The 23,707-nt window shown below is 37.8% G+C and overlaps 1 protein-coding gene across 1 annotated transcript in view; it reads left to right on the forward strand.

Annotated features, from left to right (window-relative positions):
• ITGBL1 (integrin subunit beta like 1) overlaps positions 1 to 23,707 on the forward strand; it is a 206,362-nt gene that overhangs the window by 73,948 nt on the left and 108,707 nt on the right. Inside the window, exons 3-5 of the mRNA XM_043582619.1 lie at positions 8,725 to 8,871; positions 16,842 to 16,964; positions 20,698 to 20,838. Coding sequence (XP_043438554.1) covers positions 8,725 to 8,871; positions 16,842 to 16,964; positions 20,698 to 20,838 — 411 coding nt within the window. The remainder of the gene's footprint in view (positions 1 to 8,724; positions 8,872 to 16,841; positions 16,965 to 20,697; positions 20,839 to 23,707) is intronic.

Here is a 23,707-nt window from a genome sequence, read left to right on the forward strand (position 1 = left end):
ACTTATGGCCCATTATAAAAGAGTCATGGTCCCTGTCTCTTCCATTGTTCACCTCCTGTAACAGAACCCACTGAATGTGCAAGCATCATATGACCCTCACTGTGTTGTCCTGTGGGAACTGGCATTTGATAAGTGACTCAAACTGATATTTAAGTTACTGCTATTGATGTGAGTAATAAAGTCCTTTGACTCTGACCCAAGAGTCTCATGTCTTCTGCCAGAAACTGTGAAACTCTAGCAGGTTAATTTGTTAGTTTCAAATAGGGTAAAATTGAATCTAGCCCCACTTCAAATTTCTTGACAGAAATTCTCCAAGATGTGTTTTAGACTTAAAAAGAATTAAGACTTAGAACAATGTAAATGTTTTATTGCTAATTTTAAGAAAACTGATAAGTGTGTATATGTGGCAGATTTAACTTTACATTATTTATCTTGCACCTTGGGTATATGGATATGCAAAAGAAATATTGCTTGTAATTCCTTTTTAATTTTCTCTGTTATTCCTTATGAGCCTTCCTCCTATTTTCCAACTGCTCCCTGAATGACAGGGGAAAAAAAATAAAACATAGTTCAAGCTTGCTTAAAACCTAGTATGATTCAGAAATGTAAAGACTATCAGGTTTAATGAAGTCTCTTCAGAATAAATGTGCCAGAGTTTTTTATTCCTCTTATTTACCTTATCTTTTCTCAGATGCATTGGGGAATATGGATTTTACTGATGCTATATCTTTAGGCATGATGGAGGGGGACAAGGAGGCAGAGAAGGACATGGCAAAGAATACATCAAAGAATAGAGAAGGAACAGATAAGATAAAGACTTAAATGTCAATTGATTTAAGGAATAAAAAGCTTAGTAGTCATCTTAGACAAATGTCAGTATGATGGTGGGATTGAAATCTGATTATGGAGAAAAAGTGAGACTGGGAGAGAAAACTACCTTTTTGGAGATTGGAATCAGAAAGGAAAAATGAACAGGAATAGAGATTAAAATTAGAGACACACGTTTAATAGAGGCAGTCTTGATTACATTTTGTAAAGAAAGAACAGGACACACTTGCTCAGTTTTATGGTATAAAGGGAAGGCGCTAATTAATGAAGCTGAGGCTGAAATAAAGGAGAGAGAGGGACTATGCCTCTAAAGAACCAGAAGGCAAAGCAGTCAAGGCTTCTTGAAAGGAATGGACAGACCTTAATGTGGCCTCCGGGGCTGGAGAGAAGGAGACAAGTGGATGAGGCAGGTGGGAGGAGGGAGGACAGGAAGTCTGGGGATTTCACTCTTGCTCCTGAGTCTCAGGGTACATGAGCTGAGTGGGAGACTTGAATGCTCATTAAAAATTTGGAGGAATCATTTACAGACATGAACCAAAGATTTCCCCTTCTGTAAGTGAGGTTGGTAATACTTGTTTTCTATTTTTTCATGCCATTTTGATAATAAAATAAAATAATATGAAGTAAAGTGATATGTCATTCAGGAGTTTAGTATATATTTGTTATTTTATGTGTCATAGTATACCTTGGTAAAGCTATTTTCCAAAGTAAATAAATATCTGTTTGCCAGTCCCAAAAGGAAGATGAGACACATTATCTAGAATGATTAAAAAGGGACCCTTTGTAAATTTAATGATAGGTGAAGCTTATCTACCATACATTATGATAGCTGTAGACTTTCAGAATGGGGAATGACATAGCTCATGAGTCAAGAACAGGGAGGGCATTCTGGACTGGAGTGGGTCAGTTTTGAACTGATCATATTTTCACATGAAGATAGTCCCTTTGTTTGGAGCCATGGCCACCACTGTTGTCACACTGTTTTTCTACTTCTCCAGATGGTTTGGCTTTAAAGGTTTCAAAATAAACGGAGTGAACTGGCTGTTATAGCTACCTTGCCTTTCCTTTTGATCACCAAAATGCACACCTCAGTACAATCTGCCTTTCCTCCTCCAGGATACATGATTTCTAGAAGAGTTCTACTTGCCAGATGAGCTGTGTCTAGTTTTTACTCCTAAGGAAATGAGGTAGGGGTATCCTAACAGAGCAACAGAGTATTATATCCTAAAAAAAAAAAAAAATTATTACCCAATGGCTTTATTCACAATTTAATTTTTTTGTCTACTGATCTAGATTTTTAAAAAAATTTTTAAAGGAAATGTAAAATGACAACTCATTTTTAAGTATTCGTACCTTGTCCATCAATTGCTTTTTAAATTTTATAAAATACTTCTTGAGTTACTGAAGAGTTTTAAAAATGAATAGTAATGAGCTCAATTTAGTCTCCATGCCAGCTACTGATAAATATTTTTCTGATGACTGATCTTTATATTGTAGAAAATGCATGATTTAATGTCCTTTACCTGCTTGAAGAGAAAGTTTTCGTTTTTTTTCCCAATCAAGTCAACCAAATTGTCAACAACTTTTATTAACTACCTACTTTATAACAGCTTAGAGCAGAAGTATTGTACCCTAGGGAGTTACTGAGTTAATAGAAAAGGAAATCATTGCAATTAGCAGATTTATAATAAAGTTAACTGAACATACAATGTTAATTTTTGAACTGAGAAGGAAATAAAAAAATAAATTGTTGCCATCTGCTCCTTTTTAGTTGTATGAGGAAAAAATAACATTCCAGAGAATTGCTTGATCATAACATTTGAGGATTATGAGGTGATCATAGATAATCTGTGATTTTAGCCCTGGCACTGACTTATTTAAGGAGCAATAAAAGAGTTCTTTATTAAAAAATAGATTTTATAAAAAGTAGACTTTACAAACACTCTTTATAAAAGTTCAGACTTTTTATAAAAAGTCTACTTCTTGGGCATAGCTTGGAACCTTTATATGGGGGACAATTTGCACAACCCACAGGAATTTAGTAATGCAGTTGGGCCAGAAGGAGAGGTGTGGTATTCTTTTCACGTGAAGGAAGTGGTTTTATTTTCTAGGAAACATGATTTGGGGAATGGAGGAATTTTAAGTAGAATGAACAGAGATATACACCATAAAGAATCATTTGGCCTGTTTCTCGTGATTGCCTAGGGAGTGTGTTTCATTAGAGGGGGGATTTCTACTAAATTGTTTTCCTATCTCCTTTGGACACAAGTTAATGGAGAGCAATATATACTGTTGTTCAGAGATGGCCTTGGCCTCAGCCATTATTTATGGAGTCATCTCTGAAGCATATGGATTAAAATTACTTTTCCAAGCCACAAACTCAGACGTGTAAAATGATAAGCCTTTATTTTTCTGTAATTCTTTGAAATCATTCCTTGAGCTCTCCTATATTACTCTGTTAGGACTGCTATAACCAAGTACCAAAACCAGATGGTTTAAATTACAGACATTTTGGTCCCTCATTTCTGGGGGCTAAAAGTCTCAGATCAAGGTATCAGCAGGGTTATGTTATGAAGGAAATTTTGTTTTATGTCTCTCTCCTGGGCTTCTGGTGGTTTGCGGTGAGCACTGAGGTCTAGAGAAGTTAGGTGACTAGGGCCTGAATTCTTTTATCTACCAACTTTAGCATTATCTAATTTTAAAGAGTAAAGTCTGATAACCTTACTGTTAGGAGTTCTTTCACCAAGGATTATCAATAATCCAGTTCGGGGCCTGTGAGTTCCAAAAGGAAACGGCAATAAGTAGACCAGTGCTGTCAAGCCACCAATCCATGGCTTTTACGGACACCACCTTTGCTAGAACAAAAAGGGTCCTTTCAAGTCTGTTGCGGTGAAACTAAACAGATAATGTTGGCTGTAATAGAAAAAACACAGCTTTTCAGCTTGTAAACTATGTGACCTTCAGCAAGCTAATTATACTTTAGTCCTCTTCTTTGTAAAACTGGGAAACAAAATCTCACTGGCTCCTTATGAAAATAAAGCAGACTAGCCTGTATAAAGTACTTATGGTACCTGGAAGCTAATAATTACTGTTGTTCTTTTCCTCTCTTCTAATTTCCTGATCAGGGTCACGTGTCTGATTAATGTCAAGGCAGGACTAGAGCTCAGACCTTTTATTTTCTAGGGCAAAGCTCTCTGTTACACAGAATTTTTCCATTGTTCTCTGGAATGGGAAGCAGAAGTATCTAAGAAGTCATGTTTTGTTGGCCTGAGAAGCAAGTCAGAGACTGGTGCCCCTGTCCTGAAAAGGGTCAAGATTCTATCGCAAACCATGAAATAATTATAATATTCAATAAGGGATCCTTTCACAATCTTTTGTTAAATTCTAGGTGTGGCATAGTAAGTTCTTTTGTTTCTTATACCTAGAGAAGGCTGGGGAACGTATAGTGGCTCCGAAAGAATAGAAGAAAATTTGAGCCTATTAAGTGAGCTTGTTTGAATATTCTGGAAAGTAGGACGCAGGTCATGGGAATTTGCCTATTTGACCAACACAAATAGATTTGCAGGGCCAACTGAGTGCCTAAATTAAGATAATCTCTTTTGAGGTTACCATGAGGTTCTAGAGTGGTATACCTAGCTTATTTGACCCCCAGAGAGAGTCAGTTTTTAACATCTAAATGTTAAAATCTAAATGATAAAGTTTTTGCTAGTAGTATTCATGAGATAATAATTAATAATCAGGATTTTCCCAGTTTTGTTGCAATGTAATTGATAGGTGACACTGTGCAAGTTTCAGGTGCATGATGACATGACTTACGCGGGTTGGGAAATGATGACCACAGCAAGTGTAATTAACATCCATCGTCTCATACAGGTACACAGACAATGCTTCCTTGTATCCTAGTCCTCGTGTTGTACATTGTATACCGAGTACTCCTTCTAACTAAATTTGTACCTTTTGACCACCTTCCTCCAACTTTCCTCCCTGACCCCCTGCCTCTGGAAGCCACAAACCAGATCTCTTTTTTCCATGTGCTTGGGTTTTCTTGCTTGTTGGTTGGTTGGTTGGGTTTTTGTTTTTTGTTTTTTTGCTTTTTTTAGATTTCTCCATATAAGTGAGATCATACAGTGATTGTCTTTCTCTTTTGGATTTAACATAATGCCCTCAAGAACCATGCTTGTTGTTCTAAACAATAGGATGTCCTTCTTTCCCATGACTAACATTTCATGTATGTATTTTTATCCATTCATCTTATACCTATACCTACCTATATGTACATCTATGTATGTAGGTATCGTCTATCTATCTATCTATCTATCTATCAATCATCTATCTATCTATTTTTCCCCTTTTGAGACTTGAAACCACAGATATATGGCTAATCTGATAGGCAAATTAGTTTCAGCAGTTTATTTTTACCCAAAATATCAGTAGACTTGGAAGAGAGTTCATTGCTATCTTCTTTGTCTCTATTATTATTTTTTAATTTGGAAAAGGTGGGTACAATTCTTTTTCATTGGTATATACAAATGGCTAATAGATTTTTTTTAAGTTCTTCAATCCTGGCAAAGTCTTTATTTCCATTTGCAGTTTGTTTTAATTTAAACATCAAAAGCAACCACTTCTGCATTGCTCACTAATGTAACCAATTCGTCACCACTGCCCCTGGCATAAGTTAGGCTTCCCAAGGTAAAAGTGATCCAGAAGTAATGGTGGAGCTGCTGATGCCTGTTAGAGAATCACAAAAGCAACTTTATTCTGTCTTTGCTGGGGTGGTTTCCTTTATCAGTGGAGATTGAGGCAAGGCTTAGCTCACCTCAGGGAAGCACTAGAGAAAGCAGACCAGGCCTCCACATTCTTACCTGAATACGATGCTAAACTACTGGATTTTACCCTCCACTATGGCTTGTCTGTCCTTTCCAGCAACTGGCTACTCAACTGCCAACCTGGAAACAGCAAGAATGGCCTTTTACTTTTTCTTCCTTGTTACTTTGGCAGGAGCTGTTTTAGCATTTCTGTGACATACTTGTTTTGTGTGTGTGTTTTCTCCTGACTCCTTGGGAACTTATTTGAAGGGCAACAGACATATTGCCAAGCATCTTGGATTGTTCATTTTAAGACCACATTTTCTAAGGGTTCTCTGGAGAAGAAACAGACCTCGAGAGGCCTACACAGCCAGAACGGTGAATGCTCTGGTGGTTAGGATTTCAGATGGCTGGCAAAGACCACTCTTCAACCTTGGACAATAAGAGCCCTCTTCTGGGCCTTAAGATACAGGGGTTTTGCTTTGGTTCTCCTGGGCCATCATTCCCAGCAGATAAATTATTTTGAAAAATGGAATGTTTTTGAAGCCATATTGTTGATGCTGTAATGGAGATGACCTATAAGTACAATAAGATAGCAACCCTATTCCCTGGGGTCTGCTCAAGAAATTATTAACCAGAGAGAAAGAGTAAAAATGGTCTGAAGATTTTCTGTCTTAAAGAAATTATATATTTACCTCCAAATTAGGTCATGCAGGGTATTACTTGATAATTCTCAACAGTGAAAAAAATTGATTTCTACTCACTTTCCTAAAAGGGAAAAAGTGAATCAAGGACACCTTTACTGGGTATAAAGTTTAGAAACAATATAAAGGCATATGACCCTGTCCTACATTGACTATCTTCTTCACCTCTGATCAGATGCTAAATGAAAAGTTGAAAGCACATTATCTAATAGAGTGTTGCTCTAAGTGTGGTCTAGGAAATTTATGTGCTTTATGAGAAAAAGAGGCATCTTAGTAAAAAAATATTATGTATTCTGAGTGAAAGTTAAATAGCTTTTTTATGACAGGACATTAAGAAGCTTCAGTGTGCTGATTTATATCATGACATACTAAATATATAGTGGGACTCTTTCCCATGTTTATTTTATCACAGAACCTTTTATGGAAGAAATTTCTGAACCTGGGCCTCCATGAGCTAACTTTGGGGTGTAAACACCCTAGAATATTGCTCCCCCTAATGCTTCTTTGGGTCAGTTTGAGATGGAGGGTCCTTTCCTATCATCTGTACATTTTCCTTAGTTTCCCTATATTTTTACAATCTCCCACCTTTAAAAAATCTGTAACCTTTGGCCTACCCAACCACCACCCATCTCTGTTATATATACCGTTGGTTAGGATCCGAAATGTCCCATCCCAAAGAAACATTGAGTATTCTTTTATTCCAGATTCAGCAAATCATTGCTACTGCATTTCATTATCTTCTAAATCATTTCTATTTTCTTTTCTGTTTAGATAAAGCCGTTTTATTGAGATGAACCATTAGAAATAGCTGGTATTAAACTAATAATAGTGGTGATCTCATGTGGTTCAACCTAATACGCTAATATTATAAAAGAGTAATTACAGTTACCGAGATACTTCTTTGCAAAAAGAGACTTAGCCACTTCAAGAATTTGGCTTAATACTTTTATAAATAGACTGGATGGTTGGCAGGAGAGATCACTTATGCTTGTAAATGATACCAAGTTGGCCGAGATTGACAATATCGTGTAGGGCCAGACAGGAATGCAAAATGATACAATCAATTTGACAGTAATGTGCACTGGATAAAATGAATTACAATTAGGGTGCATGCAAGGTTTTGTTTGCAAAATAGAATAATTAATTTGAAAAATGCAACAGGAATAGAAACATTTACATGGACTGGGCAACATTCAGAGGAGTTTTAAAGTCACAACCAATCATAGATTCAGGCTCTGCTGAACATGCCCAAATGGGACACCTCCGAGTCATTCATTCTGACTGGCCATCTGGACCTCATCATGTGGATTTTGGCTGCCACACTGAATGACTGCTGGCACTAGATCAATGATTCCATTCCACTCTGGTCTATGAATTTCAGGCTTTGGGACATAGCATTATTATTTTGAGTAATGTAAGAATATTCTCCCTGCAGCCCATTCAAACTCTGCTCACCTTTCAAGGCTCATTTAAAGGTCAAGGAAGTTCACAGAATCTCTCTCCTGTTATTTCTATAGGAGACTATATTGCTCAACTTAACACAAGGTCTGACGAATATTTCTGGCTGAAGATAACCCCATCTTTGTTTTTTTTTAAGTTACTTGAGGACAAGAGCCATGTATTGTACATGTATTACACTTGGATCTGACTAGTGTGTAGTCAATATAAACATTGGTAGGATTCATTAACCAAGACTTAATAAAGTTAATTATCATAAGAATAAAAATAGCACAATGTTGACTCAAGAACATGAAAAGTTGAGAAACTTCTGTGGAGGTAGATGACTATGGCTCTTAACCCTTTTGATTCTTGAACCATATTTTCTTATTAAGAAACAAAGTATGTGCTTCTTTTTCCTGTCAATCTTATCCCAAGGTGGTATTTAATATGTCCATTAAACTTTATTACATGCTAAATGCCAATAAATCAAAGGCCAGTGTTTAGTTTAGTGGAATTTCATGTAAGACTTGTTACTCAGAGTGGTGGCTTTAAGTGTTATAAAATGCAGTTAAATGGAAATAATTTTTATTGGGCTTTTTTGTCTTAAATGTGGAGGTACTAGATGTATCTTTGTTTTTTAGTGTTAAATTTTCTGACAGAAATTATACACTAGAAGTGTATAATTAAACTTCTAGTTTATGATCTAGTGTCTCTACAAATTAATTAATGGTTTAAGAGTGATTTATCAACTTTGGTTATAGAAATAAAATCCACATATTCCATTATACTGTATGCATTAGCATTACCCCTCGGCCTCCATAATGTACATGTTTTTGAATTCATTGTAACTCAGTCCTGAACCAACATCACCCTTAAGACTTTCAGTTACAATAATGGGTTTCTCTGAAAAACAATTTGAGTCTGACTGGATGTTGTTAAATCCTCAGGCCATGGTAAGTGTGACTGTGGCAAGTGCAAATGTGACGAAGGATGGTTTGGGGATGCCTGCCAATACCCAGCTCACTGTGACCTGACAAAGAAAAAGAGTAACCAAATGTGCAAGAATTCTCAAGATGTCATCTGCTCTAATGCAGGTAAGAAATCTATGAAAATCCTTAAATAATCAAATTTGGGTTTTAATGGAAATATGTAGGCGTCAAGAAATGTGGAACCTCTGAGAGAGAATGCTTTTGAGTATATATTTTTGAAATGAAATTCAGATAAATCAATAGGGAAAAAATGTCATCTTGCTGAGACTGGCAAGTTTGATGCTCTCCAGCTGTTCCAAATGCCTTCTTCAAGCAGGATATTCACAGGAAACAACACCCCAACAACATTTTATGTAAATTGTGAGCTATGATTTTGAATGCTGGATTAAATCTTTTTAAAAGGATTTATATAAACTGATTTAATTATTTTCTATTACAGGTCAAGGGTGCTTTGAATTTATACCTTAGTATCAAATAGAAGCAAATCTTTTTAATTTGATAGAAGCTTTAGATGCACATAGAAGAATAGAGTGACGTCATGATTTTACATTTGGCTAAAATATTTTTGCATCTCACAGAAGTCATTTAAAAACATTTTTTAGAAAGTAATAGTGAAGCTGTTAAAATTAATTACCAAAACCATATAAAACAAAACAACTGGGGGCGCCTGGGTGGCGCAGTCGGTTAAGCGTCCGACTTCAGCCAGGTCACCATCTCGCGGTCCGTGAGTTCGAGCCCCGCGTCAGGCTCTGGGCTGATGGCTCGGAGCCTGGAGCCTGTTTCTGATTCTGTGTCTCCCTCTCTCTCTGCCCCTCCCCTGTTCATGCTCTGTCTCTCTCTGTCCCAAAAATAAATAAACGTTGAAAAAACAAAACAAAACAAAACAACTGGTTTTGGTTTCAAGAATACTAGGATGGTATTACTATAATTTAATACTCTTTTCATACTTGGGCGCATGGAGCCTCAAAAATCAGCTTTTCTCAAAACTGGCTGAACTTGAGAATGCTCCCTTACAATGCTAGAGGCTTTATTTCAGTTGTTTTGGTGGGTATAGTCTGGCCTGAGGTGTGTTTTTAAAGCTCTCCAGGTAATTCTTATGGAGATCAATGGGCATGAGCCATTGTTTTGTGTGCTAAAGACAAGTATTTGACTAGAGAATCTTCCCTCCTGAAGTTCCTCCCCTTCTTGGTAGAGTCCTTCTATATTCAGAGCTAGAATCTTTCTACAGTCTTAGATTGCAGTGAATTCCTCTGTGTAGATTAAATGCAGTAAGAGGGTTTTGCTAGTAGAAATCAAGGCCATACCCAAAGCAAGGTGTGAGTGGATCAGTCAAGGACCATGATAAATGTCCTTAACAGTCAGGTCACTTTTTGTGTTCACTGATATTCTCCTTCTCTCCAGCACATCAGTCTTTTCTGTCTAATCAGGAGGATTTTTCTACCTCCGGTTCCTAACATCCACCCCTCCCAACACCCACACACACTTACCACGGAACCCCTTCATTTTGAAAACGTCCAGCTTTCCAAACTTCTTTCAGTAGTAAGACTTGAATTCTGTTTTGTTTGTTTGTCCTTTATTTTTGGATTTATTTAGTTTTTATTGTTTATTTTTCAAATAAAATCTAGGTTTTTTTCTTTGTAATAATACATTATAACTGAATAGGGGTTAGACTAGGAATCCCAGTGTTTCAACATTATGGGAAAAAACATGTGATTTGCTACATTAGCATACCTTACAGGAGAAAATTTACAGAATTGTTTCAGTAGATGATCAAACATATTTGGTAAGATATAGAATGCAGTTTTAAGATATCTGAGTCTCTTTCTTTTTTTTGTAAAAGTGATGAAATTCTTTTATGTAATCTACCGTCCATATTCCAGTTTCGTTTATTGGCCCAACGATGTCCTTTATAGCATTTCCCTGCCTCTGTAGGATCCAGTCTAGGGCAGAGTTATCTTTAGCTGTTATCTCTTGTTAGCCTCCTTTAATCTGGACCATTTCCACAGACGATGGTATTATAGCATTGAAAATTTTGAAGAAAATTGTCTCCATCCTTTTTTTTTTTTTTTAAAAAAGAATGTTACTCATTTTGGCTTTGTCTGATGTGTCCTCATGATTAGATTCATGTCATACATTCTTAGCTGAATTGAAAGATAGATTATTTTGTGTTCTCAGGATGTGTCATCTGGAAATCTATGTTACCCATCTGCTCTCAGTGGTGAGGTTAATTTTGATCACCTGGTCAAGGTGTTGTCTGATGTCTCAGCTCTGTAATTACTGATTTTGCCTTTGTAACAAATGAGCAGTCTGTGGGGAAACACTTAGAAATTATAAGATATCACATCCTTGTCAAAATTACCCCTGATTTACCATCCATTGATGACTTTCACCTAACCCAGTATTTACACTGGTGATTGAAATATGATGATTGCCAAACTCCAACATTCCTTCCATATTTACCAGTTGGTACTGAACATTCTACCACAATTAAGAGTCTTCTCTCATCAACCAGTTATTTGGTATTTCATTTACTTAGTGATTTATTATCACTCCAGTATCATAATTCCCAGTATTTCAATGGTTTATTATTCATTATTGCACTCAATTATTCTGGTGCTCAGATTGTCTCAGATTAGGCAATTGGAACCCCTTCAAGATAGCTTCTCAGTCTTTGTGATGTGCCTCCGTTGTTGTGTTTTATTTTGTTTCAGCAAATCTTTCCTTTCTGACATAACAAGATATTCCAGAATCATATTGTATCTGGCTTGCCACAGCTTTGGAATCAACCATTTCTCTAAAGAACCTTGGTTTCTTTAGGTTAAGAATGGTATTAGAATAAAAATTGTGAGCACTAGGGATGTTTATTTCTACTGGGGTGAATTTGCTTGTTGGCCCTTTCTGCAAACAGGCTAGTAAACATGCATGAATATATATATATATATATATATATATATATATATGTACACATTCATATGTACATGCACATGTATATGCATATATGTACACATACATATTTTAGAAATCATGAATTCACACCAATACATCCAACTTCAGTCCACCCCCCAACAGGGTTACTTCCTATTTTTTCCCCTTCCATATTTGCATGTCTCATTTTTCATGGTGAGAGGACTCTGGCTTCCAACATCATGGCTATATTTGGTCATTTGTTCAGTCTTATGCTACACCTAAAATTGTTTTTAAAATTGCTTCATGCATACCACTGTACAAAGCAAATCTACCAAAAACTTTTAGGATTTGTTGGCAATTGATCTCCTCTCCCACCTCCACCCCACGCCAGTCATGCTCCAGATTGGGATACTTAGTTAATTGCTGTGTTCATAAGTTACTTGGATTTCTTTCTTTTTCTCTCCCTTTAGTGTAGTGATTGTACTGGTTTGAAATACATTGAGATTGTTTACTTCAGATGGCTTTCAGTTTTAGAGTTTTTCCCCTCCCTTCCATCCTCACTGATTTTGTTTTGCAATATGTAGAACATGAACATGCTTCCAAAAGTCAAAACTATATTTAAAAAGCCTTCTTAATTAATCATCACTCTCTTGCTAAACCTTCCCTCCTGCTTCTTTTCGTACCTGATAGGTAACCAGCTTTACTGCGTTCTGCTTTATCTGTGTATGTGTTTATTTTTTCTAAAGATAAATAGATGTATTTGTTATTATATCTCATTCATTCCCTGCACAAAAAAAATAGCATGCCATATATGTTCTTTTGCACTCTGGCTTTGCCACTCAGCATCTCCTAGAATTCACTCCACATCAGTACACAGAAATCTTCCTCATTCTTTTTTTGGACATATAGGACTCAGCTCTATACAGGTGACATAATTTATTCACTCAATCTCCTATGTTTGGGCATTTAGACACTTTCCAATATATTGAAATTACAAATATTAATGCAGAGAATAAATTGGTGTGTGTGTGTTTTCATATTTTTAGAGGCATACCTTCAGGATAAACAACTAGATGTGAGATTCTACACCAAAAGGTTATTCATATTCAGTGTTACATTTAATCTTTTCTCTCTTACTGTCTATTCAGTATAGAAACCTTTCAAGTTGACTTTAGCAGGCTGTGTCGTACATGGCTTCTTTTTTTTTTTTCAACGTTTATTTATTTTTGGGACAGAGAGAGACAGAGCATGAACGGGGGAGGGGCAGAGAGAGAGGGAGACACAGAATCGGAAACAGGCTCCAGGCTCTGAGCCATCAGCCCAGAGCCTGACGCGGGACTCGAACTCACGGACGGTGAGATCGTGACCTGGTTGAAGTCGGACGCTTAACCGATTGCCCCACCCAGGCGCCCCTTGGCTTCTTTTTTTAATGTCTATTTCTACCAGCCTAGTTCTGGACCACTCCCCTACAACTGCATTAGGCTCTGAGTTCTCTCTACTAATATTTCCCCTTATATTATTATGTGGTTTCTGGAAGCAGCTTGGAGCAGAAGGGGAAGAGGAGGCACCTGACTGGCTGGAAGACCACAGGGCAGGATGAGATGGAACTGGGTCTAATGGCATTCCAGAAGCTGACTCTATAGGGGTGCGGAAGGCAAGGCACAGTCTGCAAAGTGGGGCTCCAGCACCATCACACAGGAGTATGGATGGTGGTCAAGAGAGGGAAGTCCTCCTAGAGAGAGTTCAGCTGTATTAGTCAGAATGAAAAGTCAGAGCAAAAATAATCTAGCATAAATCAGAAGACCAATCCCAGAGCCCGAGCTCACTGGCAACCAAGAAAAAGAAGCAATATGACATAACATGAACACAGGAGTCTGTCACTTTTGCCTGGGCTTCCATATGCCATATCTTAGAGCCTCAGTTGTGAATTCTACTTGGTGGGTGAGAGAGGAAGTCTCTGAGCTGTTGTAAATGTCCCACATTAGCCAGGAATGGTTCAGATGTGTGGATGGGAGGGAGCCTGCCTGTTGGGGTGTCAGTGAGATATAGAATTCAGAGGTAGAGGCTGTTCCTTCCTGTCTTTCCTGAAAACAGCTTACTGTGTACGCTGTCCTGACAAGGTCACACCTTGCTCCCAAACCATGAGAGGCTCCTGGTATTCCGACAGAGAAATTCTAAAATCCTTAGCCAATATTCTTGATCCTCTACTCTCTGCCTTAAACTGACCCTCTTCTCCAAACTCAAGCCAGACTCTGCCCTGTTCTTAAATTCCACATCCTTTTTCCTTAGCCGAGCCTCCTTCCTCAATATCACAAGCCTTTTCTCCATCTCCACGTGTTGAAATTCTATCCATACATCAAGTGTCAACTCAAGAACTTGCTCCTTTACTGTGCCTTTCCTCCTTTGCAGAGCCAGACTGAGGTTTATACTTTCTATATAGCATCTGTCACAAATCTGTTGCAAAGGCCCTTGTGTCATCTGGTCCCATATGTATGTGTAAAAATTATTGGTCTTCTAACTCTATCTTCCTGCTCTATGATTTACTTAGTTTCAACTTTATGCATCTTAATATCTCCTATAGCACCTGGTACTTTGTTAACAATATAATCGGCAGCAAGAAAATTTAATGAATGGATATGTGGATGGTTGAAAGATAGCATGAATAAACGTGAAAATGAAAAGGAAGGGTGATAATTAGAGAGAAAATGCGATGAGACAATATCATGCATTACAGAATTTGATTTGAAATGAACTTTTATAAATTAGTTTTCAGGGAAAAAAACAAAGAAAGTGAAATTTAATAAATGTAAAATTCATATGAGTATTCTCAGGGAAGAAAAATAATTAGCTCAAATTCTGCAAAATCACTGTTTCTATGTAGCTGTGAGAGAAAAATCTCTTAAATATAATATCTAATTGCAAGGGACCCAGGTGACAGAATCACGTGGAGCATATGGAGACAGGACGTTGTGGGGCCCATCAATATAAAGTGAGTCTGGAGGAAATGTTTGGGAACACGACTCTTATACTCAGTATCTTCATGGAAGAAGATGAAGATCTCAATGTTTTCTGGAAGCTTATGGCATAACTGGACACAATATTGTTTTCAGAAAGATGGCTGGGTGATACACTTACCACTGGGTTCTCATAACTGCTCTATGGAGCAGATGTTATTTGCAGATAAGGAATTTGAGAGTTAGAGATGAACATAACAGAAATGTATAGCTATTGATTATTAAAACCTGGATTTGGATACAAATCCCCTTTATCCATGTGTTTTGGGGCACACCACATACAGACTTGCGAATACCCAGTAGCTCAGTTCAAATATCAGTATCATCTTTGGTTCCTCCTGATTCTTCACCACATACACTCAATCACTGAGTCATCTGTTCTTTCCCCTGAAGGTACCCCCAAGAGTATTTGCCTCTTTCTAACTCACTGCTGTCACCCTCTTCTGCCTCTGTCTTCTTTCCTGCAGACAAATGTAATAACATATCCTCATGTCCACTGTGCCTCATTTCAGTTCATTCCTCATGTATTAACTAGAGTAATCTGGTAAAAATGGATGCCTGATCACATGACCCCCTGGTAGAGAATATTTCTGTGGCTTCTCATTCTTCCTGTATTAAGGTTGGAAATCTTTAACATGACCTTATAATAAGACTTCCATAAATGGCACCTTTAGTCACCTTATTCATTTTATGCCTCTTTCCACATCATTTTCTATGTTCCAGCCATCTTTGACTTTTTCTTCTTATTTCCTCTTTTATCACAGAGCCTTTGCTATAGTCTCTTGTGGGAAGTGGGCCTCTCCACCATCTCACTTCTCTTGCCTATTATTTTTACTTTGCTCTCAATTCCTTATTTAGGAGCTACTTCCCCAGGGACTCTGTCTGACCACCATGTCACAGTCAAATCCCCTGCTAAGCTCTTCTGCAACATTTTGCACTTTTCCATTTATTTTATCATATTGGTTTACTCATATAAAACCCTGAGAGGAGGATTATGGCTGACTTGGTATCCCATTGCATTTCCAAAGTCTAGGAGGCTATCTGGTGAGTGGTCAGGTCTCAATGCATGTATGTTGATGGCTATGATTATAAATTACAGATGGAAAAATAAGTATTAAAAAGGAAGTTCCTTAAATGGAAATTCTATTTTTCAATATCATTTTAATGCTGTTTTACTGTCAGTGAAATCACTCTTGAGGGTTGTAGTCAAATCCACATACACACCACACACACACACACACACACACACACACACACACATATATATATATGGCATATGTATATATACATATATATATATGTGTATATATATATATATATATATATATATATATATATGATAAGTGGTAGACCAGATGATTCCAGAGCCTCTGTGTCATCCTGAGCTGCCCTGAGGTTTTGGTGAGGTTCCAGAACTCTATACCTATGAAAACTTGCCCTGGTCCTATTGTCATAAGGATGTATGTATCAGTTTTAACACTGTGCAAGTGAAATTACTAGGAGATTCTAAGTTTTTAATTTATGCATTTGTTAATGAATTCCACAAATATTTATTAATAAATGTTATGCTCAAATATTGTGCAAAGCATTGAATAAATACTGGTGAGGAAGATAAGCGATGCTACTTCCCTTACAATGCTTAGAATTTTCTGCTTTAGTTCACTTCAGACCCAGGTGTAATCAGAAGATAGTCATTCATGCATTGATTGGATGGCCATGTATAAAGTAGCTCTGCACTTGGGAAGGTCATATTTACATTAATGAATAAATACATCATACATTAATGAAACTATTAGAGGTCAATCATAATAGTTATGTGTCATAAAATATAATTTCTGTACTATAATCACCAAGAAAGAACTTTGTTATCTATCTCATCATACCCACAGTAATACACAATTGAAAATTAAATTGATTTGAATTGTCTCTGTCTTTGAAAGAGATAGATTAAAAAAAAAACGTTGGTTATCAGGGTGCCTGGGTGGCTCAGTGTGTTGAACATACGACTCCTGATCTCAGCTCAGGTCTTGATCCCAGGATCATGAGTTCAAGCCCCGTGTTGGGCTCGGCACTGGGTGTGAAGCTTACTTAAAAAAATTCATTATCATTTATATGCACCTAACAAATAATTTTTGTTTTGTTTTCATGGTTTAGGTACATGTCACTGTGGCAGGTGTAAGTGTGATAATCCAGATGGAAATGGCCTTGTTTATGGTAAATTTTGTGAGTGTGATGATAGAGAATGCATAGATGATGAAACGGAAGAAATATGTGGAGGTAGGTACACTATGCAGAAATTAGTCAAAGTAACTTGATTTTTGATCTGTTTTCTTATAGTTTTATCTCTCTATAAAGGTTCTGCACTAAGTTTGCTCATTTAATCTGAATTTGTGTTTATTTGGAAAACACTTCATATGAGGCATTTAGGGTAGACTAGTACTTCGTAAATGCAAAATCAGACTGCTTCCAGGGGAGAGCCAGATCATTATGACAATAGGCAACTGTGTGGTCCTGAAGTGGTCCTACTGGTACTTTATCTTCTCTGCTTACCACGGCCACTTTTATTCTGTCTCTGCTCTCCCAGTCTCTCAATTGCGTGTTTTAACTTCATTCCATTTCCCTTTCTAAATCATCAGCCTTTGAGTAGTCTCATGTCCTATTGGAGACATTGGAGGCCAATAGAATTATTAGCCTAGAATCTCTCCCTCCCCACCACATACCTAGATAACATTTTTCATGATCTTTTCTATGTTCCTATGGCATTTCTACGAACAGCACTCAATCCAGTTTTCTGTTGTACCAGTTATTATATGTGCCACGCTTGCTAGTGCCCAGCACTGTAATAAGTTCTTCCCATTCACTAGGTAATGTACCCAGGGTCATTCCAGCAATTGTATAGACTCTTATGTGGCTGATACCGAAGACTGTGCTCTTGACCCCTCCCCATGGAGAATTGCATCAGGGCCCTGGAGTTTGGAGCTCCATGAGAAGAGCCCCTCCTTATCACCCAAAGTGTCTTCTTCTGCTTACCTGTCTGCCAGCCTGTTCCCAGAGTTTACATTTGCAACTATGGGTAGCACAGGAGAGGAGAGGAGAGAGCAATGAGCATCCCTTCAGTTTACATAAACTCATCTCTGCTGTTTGTTAAAAGTTTTAGCCTGGTTACCCCTGGCCTCATCTCTTCATTAATAAGCAATTACTTATTTCATTTATCTCTGGCAAGATTCCAATCCATGGAATCCTATTCTGCCTGCAGAATGAGTGATTTCAGAAGAGCATTTTCTGTGGAAGGATCAGGGGCCAGTGGACCAGGGGGAATGAGAGAGCCATAGGGAAAGTGTCACTGACTTAGGACAAGCAGTCCCTCTGTGTGTAAAAAAAAAAAATGCAGCTTCAATTCTTGTGATCATTCAGATACTCTTATTTTAGGTCTGTTTGGCTCTTTCTGGCTTCCTTGCTGTACAACCCACCAAAATAAAACAGACAAACACAAAAATTTACATTTTTCAAGGCAGTGACCTAAGCTAGATGCTGCTCAGACAATTCTGCTAATGGACTCAATCCAAAATAATTAGAACAATTAGGTAAATCCACCCACAAATATTATGCATTTATCCTCCTCCTGATGTTTCATTTCCAATTATTATGGACCAAAAACAAAGAGGAAGGGAACATGCTTGGGGCCATTGTGTTCTGATACACATCACCAGAGCAAAGTCTATTTGCATGTGTAAATATAAACATTTAACATGAAGTCACGCAACAGGAAATGTTTAACTCCCAACCTTGCCATTTACTATTTCCATTTGTTTGAGGCTTAAGCAATTTCATGGTGCAAAGTTTCAGACCATAGACACCAGCACTTCGGTAAATATCCTCTGGGAGTGACTTTGACTGGGATTGTAGATCTTTCCACATGTCATTCATTCGCATGAAACCAATCTGTTAAGAGGTGATTCTACAGCCCATCAGTAAAACAATTTAAAAGGAGATTTTCTTGCTCCCTCAGTTTACAGAAAGCAAAGAATGATATTTATTGTCAGGAATGTGTGTTGCCCAAAGCTTGTATTTTATCTCCATTATCCAAATGTGTCCTGTTAACGGTATTTTCATTTGGGTTGTGAGGATATCTGCTTAATTTTTCTGATCTATATCCAAGTGTAATTTCACAAGATTCTTCTTTCCTTTTTCACCTATATCTCAATGATTTTTTAGTAAGACCCTGATTCAATTATGAATTTTATAAATATACAAATAATTTGGATGTAAAGAACATAGATTTGGGATTATTTGTTAATGTCATGGTAATCCTTACATATGTGGCACCTTATATAAATTTCCTGAAATTACAGAGGAAATAAATTCTAGTTTAAAAGTTAATCAAGTCTTGAAAAAACCATCTTCTAGAAAAGCTTTTAGCACACAGTTGTCTTGCTATTTTCCAGTGTAATCCTCAAGTTCCTGAGGACATAGTACTGGGATGTGATATTTTGTGTGGGTACCTGAGAGATAGATACTGTTGAGTTCATAAATAAAAGGTATAGCTTTTATATTTTATCACTGATGAAATAATTTAATATCCTTTACATTTGCTTAAGTGAACAAATTAAAATTTGTTGTAGAAATGATCATTGACTATTCAGTTAATAAGAGGTTATCCATGGACATCCAAATTACAGCTCACTTAGGTAGAAAACATGGCATCGTGTGCTTGGTTCCCCGTGTCTTTCTTATATCTCACTGCAGGACTCTTTCTCTCGCTCTCTCCCTTTGTCTCTCTGATGTGTGCCTGCTTTTTTTCATCGACAAGAATAGGGTAAGAGACAAGAATATTCTATTGTACATTCCCCTTTCTTATGTGAGTTCTGCAGGCCCTACTGACACTTTTGCCATGAGCCAGAAATGCCATAGTGTTTAGGAAGAAAAAATAGCCTCACATTCAGTTTCCCATGGGCCCTGTGAAATTATGGCTGCAGGAGAAGAGAGAGGGAAGAACAACACTTTAGCTACAGACTCTGATAAAACATAATTCTATGAAATGGAAAGAATAGACTAAGCAAAATCCAGCGTGACCCTCGTTTTCATCATATTTACAAGAACAAACACACATTCATGGTTGGGTGAATACATAACTATACTCCTAGGAATTTACATAACCACAAAAAGGGAGGATCTGAGAAGTAACTTGAGGTACATAGAATTACCATATTTTGGGAACTTGTAGGATTTCTAGATATGGATGCAGAAAGCGATGATGTGACAGTTCAATAGGGGTTGCTTGGATGTAAGTACAAACAGGCCGGCTAAAATTTAAAACGAGGCAGGAGTTGAAGGGGTGTGGTGGCATCAGAACACAAAATGATGGGTCACCCTGTCCCCTTGACGAATAGGAGGGGCTTTGATTGTGAGGCCAGGGGTCCATGCTATTTTATTGGCCTAAAGGAGTAATAAACACTGGTTTAACTGAAAACCTCTTTTCTACGTGGTGGAACATAACAGCTTGTGGGACACAGTTGAACGAAAAGGTGAAATATCTCCTCTGGTTTAGGAAGCGTTCAGTCATTAATGATGTGCTTCCAAGTAAATATGTACCACTGGTTTCTCAATGGTTGATTTCAAATGAAATCCTTGGATGACTAATTCAAGAAATGCCCTTAGCATGAATGCTTACATACATTTGACTCTGATGCGTGCATTTGAGATTGGAGGGTAGTAGACCAGCCTGTCTCGTTCTTTCATGCCATTTCTTCAAATTTCTTTCATTTTCACCAGCTACCTGGCTAGGACAAGTTACAAGACACTTGCTTTTGCTTTTTGTGTACGATTATGGAGGTACATGCGCAACCATGGTATGCGGGGGACAGATCTATAACTTGATTGTTTTAAGCAAGGATTGTAGAGCTGGTATATTATTTCAAAAGGCAAAAATGATCACAAAGAGGTAGAAAGTTAATTTTGCTTTTAAAAGTTGCTCCCCCCCCTCACTCTATAAAATTCATTTTGGGTAAAGGCCATGGAAAGTGTTACTGTGGAAACTGTTACTGCGAGGCTGGTTGGCATGGCGATAAATGTGAATTCCAGTGTGATATCACCCCCTGGGAGAGCAAGAGAAGATGCACATCTCCAGATGGCCAAATCTGCAATAACAGAGGTGGGTCATTCATCCACGTTACTATGAATTGGGAGGAAAACAAAGCTCTTCATCATTAACCCTCCTTTTCCTTGTATTTCCTTGGGTGTGGGGGGAGGTTGTCTTTTACAGTGTTTGACTTCGATGTAAGTCAACATTTACAATGCCAACAGTCTTCTCTTTCTTATTTTTTATTGAGTAACAAAGCAGAAAGATAAGAAAGTTGCTGTAGTTATTTAAGCTTCACTGAACAAATAGTTAACATAGGGACTGTAATTTCTTTGGCGGCCATCCAGAAATAGCATAGTACAGCTAAAAGGCAATTCTTGTAGATACTTCTGTTAAATGTCTCTTGACTAACAGAACCATCTACAGCATGAGCATCTAATTATCTAGAGAACATTCAAGAAACCTTTTTGTCTTAATTATGAGTAAATCGAAGGCTTGGTTGTAATACTGAATTGATCTGGAGTCACTTTTATCTGCAATAATAAAAATGATATAGAACAGGTATAGAAACTATGTGTCAGACAACCAGATAAAATTTAGATTGACTTTTGATATGAATTTTAAGAATATGTTGGTATTGCTAAAATGTCCCTTAAAGTGAGTTAACTAACTGTTGATATCAAATCAAATTAGTTTTATTTAAATGCTTTTTAAAACTCCTTGAAAACACATGGGGTCTGGGTGACTCAGTTAGTTAAGCATCTGACTCTTGATTTTGGCTCAGGTCATGAGCTCACAGTTCATGGGTTTGAGCCCCACGTCGGGATCTGCACTGACAGCGTGAAGCCTTCTTGGGAGTCTTTCTCTCCCTGTCTCTCTCTGCCCCTCCCCTGCTCTCTCTTTCAAAAATAAATAAATAAACATGTTTTTTTTTTTTAGAAATCCTTGAAATTACTTGTCATTTTCCCCTTATTAGCTGTACTGGCAGATAAAAGAGAACTATGCTGGACCATTTGTTGCCTGCCTGAAGGTATATATGAGTGGCCATATTTCCTTCTTTTTTTTTAAAATTTTTTTTTAGTGTTTTTATTTATTTTTGAAGGAGAGAGAGAGAGAGAGAGAGAGAGAGAGAGAGAGAGAGAGAGACAGAGCATGAGCAGGGGAGGAGCAGAGACAGGGAGACACAGAATTGGAAGCAGGCTCCAGGCTCTGAGCTGTCAGCACAGAGCCTGACACGGGGCTCGAACTCACAAACTATAAGATCATGACCTGAGCCGAAGCCGGATGCTCAACCGACTGAGCCACCCAGGCGCCCCCATATTTCCTTCTTTTAATATTATAAAAGTCTGGAAAGTTGGAAAATTGTATTTTTTAATTTCTGTAAATGAATGGTGCTTTTTATCAGGTAATGCTTATGTGGGAAACCTTAACATACAACCAATTTTCTCTTTTCAAAAAATGGCGTAAGAAATTAATGCAGAAGAGTAAAATGGGCCAAATTTCTATACATAGGGAAAGGAAAGCAAAAGGCCTGAAGTTGGAAGAAAAATTATAAAGAAAAGTCCTCTTTTTAATGTATGCATAATAGGTCTGACTATATATCCCACTAATTCATGTTATGCTTTCCTTTTCTATATGAGGACGTGTTTCTGTCTGCGTCCTTCTTATTCAGTAGGTACAGTCATCACTGTCATGATGTCAGTATAGGAATCTTGGGCTGTGCTCCCGTGAGATGTTGAAAGGAAAGAGGAGAAAAATGGCAATGGTTGGGCTGTGGATCAGGGCCGGTTCTGCAGCAGGGATATGTGGGCTCTGAGAGAGACACACACTACTCGCCAACCCCTGAGGTCTCACCTTCTGCCTGTCCTTTCCTGCACTTGGAGCTGTCTGATTTGGAGATCTGGCAGAGCAGACTGGGAGGCAGCATGCTCAAATGAGGCTGGGTAGCAGTGAGATTTCGGGGGTTCCTGAAGGCAAGTCGGGAGGAGGCACAGCAATATGTTTTTTTTCTCAGAAGGAACCATCCGCATCTCCCCTGGCACTCTTCCTCATTATTGCTTCCGGGGCAGGGGGAAGGTGGGGGGCGGGAGAGAGACACCAATCCCTGCACAGGCTTACCTCCTTTTCCTTGTTAGTCCATCTCCAAGGACCAGAAAACCTTTGTTGTAGACACAGCTAATCAGGGATAGAACAAGTGTCCTGTATTGCCTAAATCGTTTATTCAGTGTCAGGTTGGACTCACCTTAGCATATACCTATCCTTATCCCCTGCACCCACATCAGTTATACTATTATGAAAGCCAAGGGTATTCGTTTTTTAAAATATAGATACAGATATTTATTTATTTTTATTTTTTTAAATGTTTATTTTATTTTTGAGAGAAAGAGAGAGTATTTGAGCATGGGAGGAGCAGAGAGAGGGAGACAAAGGGTCTGAAGCTGGCTTTGCACTGACAGCAGAGAGCCCGATGCAGGGCTCAAGCTCATGAACTGTGAGATTGCGACCTGAGCCAAAGTCAGACGTTCCACCAACTGAGCCACCCAGGTGCCCCCAGATACAGATACTTTAAAAAATCCAGGCACAACCACCTTTTACATTTTGGTACATGACCCTACAGTCATCCAGTAGCTTTCTTTTGTCAGATAGATTGCAGATTTCTTGAGGGCTAGGATTCTAACTCGTATTCATTGTTTTGATGCTGTTTTGGAAAGAAACCACTACTGTGCTAAGGGCACATCCCACAACCCACACAATAATAGACACAGAAAATAACTTTTGTCTATTAAAGAATCTCTGCTGTCCACATTAGATGGTGTTTTTCCTTTGTAGAATGTTTTTATCCAATATATGTATTTTCCAAATACACAGTGAGCAAAAGATTTTAAAAAGCAACATGTAAGATGCTTTCTTTCATGGTGTTTCTTCGCTAAAACCATATACA

This window comes from Prionailurus bengalensis, chromosome A1 (assembly GCF_016509475.1).
Source record: "Prionailurus bengalensis isolate Pbe53 chromosome A1, Fcat_Pben_1.1_paternal_pri, whole genome shotgun sequence".
In the NCBI taxonomy this organism is placed as follows: Eukaryota; Metazoa; Chordata; class Mammalia; order Carnivora; family Felidae; genus Prionailurus; species Prionailurus bengalensis.